The sequence below is a fragment of the Melitaea cinxia genome, chromosome 8 (genome assembly GCF_905220565.1).
Source record: "Melitaea cinxia chromosome 8, ilMelCinx1.1, whole genome shotgun sequence".
NCBI classification, from domain to species: Eukaryota; Metazoa; Arthropoda; class Insecta; order Lepidoptera; family Nymphalidae; genus Melitaea; species Melitaea cinxia.
This window is the reverse complement of record NC_059401.1, coordinates 12,169,291-12,176,550: the sequence shown is the minus strand read 5'-3', so window position 1 is coordinate 12,176,550 and position 7,260 is coordinate 12,169,291. Positions and strand designations below refer to the sequence as shown.

Below are 7,260 nucleotides of genomic sequence, written 5' to 3'. Positions count from 1 at the left end.
AGAATATAGAGAAGATATATACAGAATAATGTATTATTTTATTATGGTATTACTTTTTAAATAACCACTAGCTTTATCACGTGTTATAATAACTATGATGATATTATGTATTACATTCCTTATTGCGGGCACGCATTCAGAAATGTACGGGTTGGAATGTGGGGTTAGACAGGGGGGCTTGACCTCTCCTCGTTTGTTTAACCTTTATATGAACGGGCTACTTGCCGAGCTTAGAAATAGCAACATTGGCTGTCATATCGGGGGCGTCTGCGTAAATAACATCAGTTACGCTGACGATATGGTACTGTTAAGCCCGTCTATAGGTGCACTGCGCAAATTAATGCGGATTTGTGAACGGTACGCTGAGGCCCAGGGACTCAGATATAACTCGAAGAAGAGTGAACTCCTAGTGTTTAAGGCCGGCAAGAAAGTCTATGCGAATGTGCCACCTTTATATCTTGGAGGTGTTGCTTTAAATAGAGTAGAACGTTTTAAGTATCTGGGTCACTGGGTTTCGGACAACCTCAGTGATGACGAGGATGTGGAGCGAGAGCGCAGGGCACTGGCCGTGCGCTGCAACATGCTGGCCCGAAGGTTTGCAAGGTGTAGTGATAGTGTAAAAGTAACTCTGTTTAAGGCATATTGCCAATCCTTCTACACCTGCAGCCTTTGGGTCAGGTATACGCAGCGTGCGTACAACGCCCTGAGAGTCCAGTACAACAATGCATTCAGAGTGCTGCTCGAGTTGCCGCGTTACTGCAGTGCCTCCGAAATGTTTACTACGAGGCGCGTTGATAGCTTTAAGGCTATTATTCGTAAGAGGTGTGCATCCATGCTCCGGAGGCTACGAACCAGCTCGAACGGCATTCTGAGTGCACTGGCGGACCGCTGGGACTCAGCAATACTGCGCCACTGGATACGGCTACATTCTGACTGACGAGGGTCGTGTCCAGATAGCTATTACTTTTACTTTTACTTTTTTACTTTTGCTTGTTATTGATTTGTATTGATTTTATTTGTTGTTTGATATCTTTATTTACTTTTATTCATATTTATATTGATTTACTAACATTAGATATAAGTTGTTTTTGTAATACTAACATTAAGATATGGACTACTTATGTCTGAAACAAAATAAATAAATAAAAAATAAAAAATAATGCACGATTATCATCAAATGACCATGGCTGTGCAAAAGTAATGATGATGATGAGATGCATGCATTCAAAATAGTAAGCTTTGAAGTGCTAGTTCTTAAAATAAATGCAATTTCGGGTGAAAAATGTGAAATATAAATTCGCCAGTTTATGTATTAGAGTTGGCGTAACCTTTTTCATTAGTATAATGAGATGGCTATCACATAAGGAGATTTACGTACAGTTAAAGTACATTGTGGTAAGATATCGTTAATAACGAAAATCACAATCTATATATCTATAATATATATAAAAGCGAAAGGTCATTCATCACGAAATCTCCGAAACTATAACATCTACAAACTTGAAATTTGGCAGGTAGGCTCCTTATAAGACATAGGCATCCGCTAAGAACGGATTTTACGAAACTCGACCCCTAAGGGGGTGAAATGGGGGTTGCAAGTTTGTATGAAAGTCCTATGATTTTGAAGTAAGAGACTTGAAATTTAAAATGTATGCTCTATAGATGGTGAGAAGGTGTCCAAATAATACATCTTTAGAAATCAAGTCCCTTTTGGGGTTGAATCGGGGGATGGTAGGTTGACTCAATCATCACGAAATCTCCGAAACTATAACAACTAGAAACTTGAAATTTGGCAGGTAGGTTTCTTATAGAGCATAGACATTCGCTAAGAACAGATTTTACGAAACTCGACCCCTAAGGGGGTAAAACAGGGTTTGGAAGTTTGTATGAAAGTTTTATGTTTTTGAAGTAAGATGCTTGATATTTAAAATGTATGCTCTATAAATGATGAGAAGGTGTTCAAATAATGTATATTTAGAAATCAACTCCCTTTTTGGGTTAAAACGGGGGATGGTAGGTTGACTCACTCATCACGAAATCTCCGAAACTATAACACCTACAAACTTGAAATTTAACAAGTAGGTTTTTTATAGGGCTTAGACATTTGTCATGAACGGATTTTATGAAACTCGACCCCTAAGGGGGTAAAACGGGGGTTGGCAGTTTGTATGAAAGTCCTATGTTTTTGAAGTAAGAGACTTGAAATTTTAAATGTATGCTCTATAGATAGTGAGGAGGTGTCCAAATAATGCATCGTAATCTATATATATAAAAGAGGAAGATCACTGACTCACTCATCACGAGAACTCAAAAACCGCTGGGTGGTCCATCTATCCAGCATGGACAAAGATAAAATTTGGCAGGGAGGTAGATTACCTATAGTTAGTAGACGTTCGCTAAGAATGGATTTTACGATATTCCACCGCTAAGGGGATTTGATTGAGGTTGATAGTTTATATGAAACATATACAACAGCTATAAGTTCGCCTGATAGGTTGTTATTTATACTGCAGCTTGAAAATAAAACTAAAAATGTGATGTATAGAGGTTTTATAAAAATAACTATTAAATTATACTAAATTGTGCCTTTTTAAAAAGTTACTCAGTGTGATAAGCATTTCAAGTGACTGAAATAAAAAATAATTTGCGTTAAAAATCTTTATAGTAATGCATATCTTCATAACCACGCGGACGTAGTCGCGGGCGACGGTTAGTGTATTAAAAAACAAAGTCCCCAAAAGTGTATGTGATCGATTCGCTCAAAATCTACTGAACGGATTTTCATGCGGTTTCACCAATGGAAAGAGGGCTTCAAGAGGAAGGTTTACAGAACGGCTAAGCCGATTATGATGAAAGTTTCACTGGAATGTTCCTGGGAAAACTTTGTGACACACCGATTTCAACGCGGGCGAAGCCGCGGGCACAGCTAGTCATTGTATATTTACATTCATCATTCCATTTTCCGATAAGTACAAAACATTTCACACTATACGTTTCACATTCACAAATATATGGTAATATTTTTGTAATGTAACTAGATCGGCAAACAATAAATATAACTAATAACCCATCAACCATCTATACCCTTTAATGATTAATTTGCATTTTTTAATGCAGACAGAATAAAGAGTCCGTATCTACATTTAAGTTCGACTGGGTTGACGGAATATAAGTTTTAGTTTTTGTTTATAACTAGATCGGAAAACAAGCGTAAGGCTCACTTGATTGTAAGCAATTACCGTAGCTTATAGACGTCTGCAACACCAGAAGAATTGCAAGCGCGTTGCCGACCCTAATCCCACTTCCTCCCAGAAGCTCTGGTCACCTTACTCACCAACAGGAACACAACAGTGCTTGAAAGCAGTGTTATTTAGCTGTAATCTTCTGTAGGGTCGAGGTACTACTACCCCAGTCGGGCTGCTTCATAATATCTCAGCATTACGTTCTCGCCGGAATTTTAAATATTCTAGCAACTTTTTGTTTTTGGTTATTCCTGTTAATTGTTTTTCTCCTACTAGGTTGCTTATCCCATTATTTATTACAAAACAAATTTTAAAAAACTTGCAAGACTTGTGTATAGAGAATCAAGAGCCTACATTACTAAAGAAAATAATGAAATATCTTTACTTCAGTGTCACTACAATTATTATTCAATTTTACATTAGATTCGACCGTTTGCAAAACTTATCTGGTTGCCCGGCAACACATTCAACACATTCAAGTCCACGCTCTACAGCTTGATTTTGCAAATGCCTCATATTACTTTATAGAGAGTGCATTGATGACGTCATGTCCGTTGCACCCGTTGTTCCTAGATATCGACGACGCAGTCACACATTATGTTATATCAATTTGTTAATGTAAGTTTTAGTTATATATTTATTTGTTTTTAGTTACAGTTTTTATTTTGTTTAGTTACACATTTATATGTTTATTTTATTTATGTTCAATGTTGATAGTTATGAGGCACTGCCATCATTTCTTTAACAAATTTTCCTCTGCCTTAATGCTTTCTTGAAGATGTCGCTACTTTTACATTAGGTAGGTTCCAATTTATGTTAAATTTTATCACTGATGTAAAACCCCTCAAAATAGTGTGCAATAAAGTAGATATATTGTATCTGTGTAGTGTTTTCTGTTTTTTTTTTTTTGAATGTAAATTTTTTAAAATTAATTTTAAGAGCTATAAACATTTTATCGCAATTATGATTTTAATTTAATTTATAGAGATATTTTTCTTTTAGTAAATTGGCTTAAAGGTAAATAATTTAAGATAATTTATTTGTCAACGAAAATGTATGCTAAATGAAATGAGAAATAAAAAGGCTTATTTATTTATTTATTGTATCTATTTATTTAGCTATCTATTTAATTGTCACAGATTGTGTACATCTCTAAGTCGAAATAAATTAAGGGTAGTAGGAGGATAGGTAATAATATTAGAAATGTTGGCGTCCGATTGTTTCGCTAACAAATACTTCGTACCAATTTTGTGAGATTGGTTTGTAATCAAGCTACCCGTATTTGATCTACTGTCCTAACCATAGGAGTAGATTTAGCTGTTTATTATCTTAAGCATTTTGAGTTATCTTACCTACATATCGTACCTTTTCGACTTACTAAAAATATAATTTGTCAACATTTTTTTTTTCTTCAGACCCAGTCAACATTTGACAACTTTATTCAACAATATCTCTGAATCCTTTATTCTCTTTATTTTCTTTATTATATCTATATCCTTTATTACACATAATCTTTATAGTAGGTCTTTAAAAAAACCGGCCAAGTGCAAGTCGGACTCGGCCACGAAGGGTTTCGTACCATTGACTAAACTATAATATAAATAAATGTTCTGTAAAATATTTAAATGTTAAATAAAACTAAATATTTTGTGAATATTTCAAGCGTTTACCTAGTGCTGATTTTAATATCGGGCAAAAAGCGGCAAAAAAATCACTTTTGTTGTATGAGGGCGTCCCCTAAATATTTTTTTACTATAATTTTATTATTTATTATTAAAGTAAATATACAATTAAGTATTTTGTGAATATCTCAAGTTCCTACCTGTTACCATTTATTGATATTGAGCAAAAATAGGCAAAAAATCGCGTTTATTGTATGGGAGCCCCCTTAATTTTTAATTTTGTTTTTAGTATTTGTTGCTATAGCGGCAACAGAAATACATAATTTGTGAAATTTTCTACTGTCTAGCTATCGCGGTTCTTGAGATACAGCCTGGTGACATACAGACAGACGGACGGACGGATGGAAGTACAGACAGCGATGTCTTAGTATTAGGCTCCCGTTTATACCCTTTGTGTACGGAACCCTAAAAACGTACACTTTTTATTCAGTATACAACCTAATATTTAAAAAAAAAAACTGAACCTCTTAAAATTTATTTTATTTAGTTTGTGCGACTAATTTGAATAGAATGTCGCAATATAAAACCTATTTAAAACTACGTGGTTATACATATCTGACATATTTATTACAAACAGCCATAGTCTCACATTCGTTTACGCAAGAGCGGATCCAACTTTGGCACCTTGGCGGTCACATAGTCGTGGTCAAGTCACAAGAAGTTATAATTTAATTTTGATAGTAAATAGATACACGTAAAAAGTAGGTATTTTGTTAATGTGTGTAAGTACTGTACTTAAAAAAAATCTATATTGTGACAAAAAATGTATATATTATGTGTAACAATTTTAATTTGTTGTTCACCTAGGTCCTGGATCCAGTCCCGGGGTAGGTCATAAACCCCCCCCTGGATCCGCCCTTACGTTTATGTAATAGTCATGTTTAAAATGTTAATTAAAGCGAAAGACTGTGATGGCATCATTAAAATCTAAAATACGGCATGTTACAACAGTATTTGAAATTGGTACCTATTCGATACAATTGAAATCGTAATTTTCGTCGTTGAAATTCAGTTACTGAATTGCTTGATATCACGTTTGAATTTTAAAATGTCAAAATAGCTTGCTATGATAAAAAATATTAAACTAAAATATAGTTTTATTAATATATTCGATTGTGCTCTAGTTTGTAAAAAAACATATGTTTAGAACGTGAAAACAAGTTTAATAAATTGATCTTTGCTATATGTGATTAAAAAACTTAAATCAAAATATGTAATTAAACTTCGTAGGTGTTATAATTTCACTCATAGTCCATATTTATGTGTATTATTAATTTATTACCGAGCAAACAACTTCATTTCTATAGAAATGTGTTATTTAATCTTCATCGGAACAAAAATTTAAGTACATCTATTCTGTTGTGTATTATGATAAATGTTAATATTTTTTTCTTTAAAATTTAAAACCAATATTTAAAATCAAATAGGTACATCATACACGATATTTACCTGATAAAAATATTAACAGTAAATGCATAACAGGAATATCAATATAATTACTAATATTACTATACCGTGTTTATAATAACTCTATTTAACTTAAATTGAGTAAGTGCCAAATAAATTTAAAAATTATGTTTCGCTCTCAGCTTCGGCTCTGGCTGAAGTATCACTCTATTATTTATAGGCGCGTTCGATACGCAATACAAATTATTGTTTTCAAAGTATAACGTTTAGGGGAGCCCGATGTTTGTAAAACGACCCTCTGGGATACGCCGAGCCACTCGTAGTTCGACGAAATTCGTACCTATCACATCAATTATAAGTTTTATTTTACTTCACGACGGAAATGACAAAATACTTTTTCGTTTTACGACACAACTGTGCCACTATTAAAGCCATCTTTTGACAACTGAATTTCGATTTGGTTGGCGTATTGTGCGCAGATAAGTCTTTATGGCAGTACAGAGGCGCTGGCACGGTTGTTTGCGTGCGGTAATTGATACGAAGTGACAGACACTGGGGGTTACTTTTTCAGCCTCCGGCCGCGAAGAGGAGTAATGTTTTGACGTTAACCGAAAGGAGATGGGTGTGATTTGAAGTGCCCTTTGTGGAATTATACTCGCGGATGGCATATTTAATATTGACTAATGCATTTCACAGCTAATGGGGAGTCGGAATACGACAGGTGTAAGGGCTTTATTCGCTGCTTAGAAGGTGATTTTTCTGTAAGGATAGAGCGTTGAGCTCTTTCTGGCTTTATTATTAAATATCTCTAATTAAATTGTTTTTTGTTTTTTTTAGGGATCCTGTTCCTATAGGTGCTACAGAAATAAATTTTATAAATTCCTTTTGTTTTTTTTTTGTTATTCTGTTAATTGTTCTTCTTTCTTAAA

General features: G+C 34.3%; 1 protein-coding gene across 1 annotated transcript; it reads left to right on the top strand.

Annotated features, from left to right (window-relative positions):
- Nucleotides 1–298: 298 nt before the first annotated feature.
- LOC123656022 lies at nt 299–937 on the top strand. Its single transcript, XM_045591744.1, has one exon. The coding sequence runs from the start codon at nt 299–301 to the stop codon at nt 935–937; it is 639 nt and encodes a 212-aa protein (XP_045447700.1).
- Nucleotides 938–7,260: the final 6,323 nt, after the last annotated feature.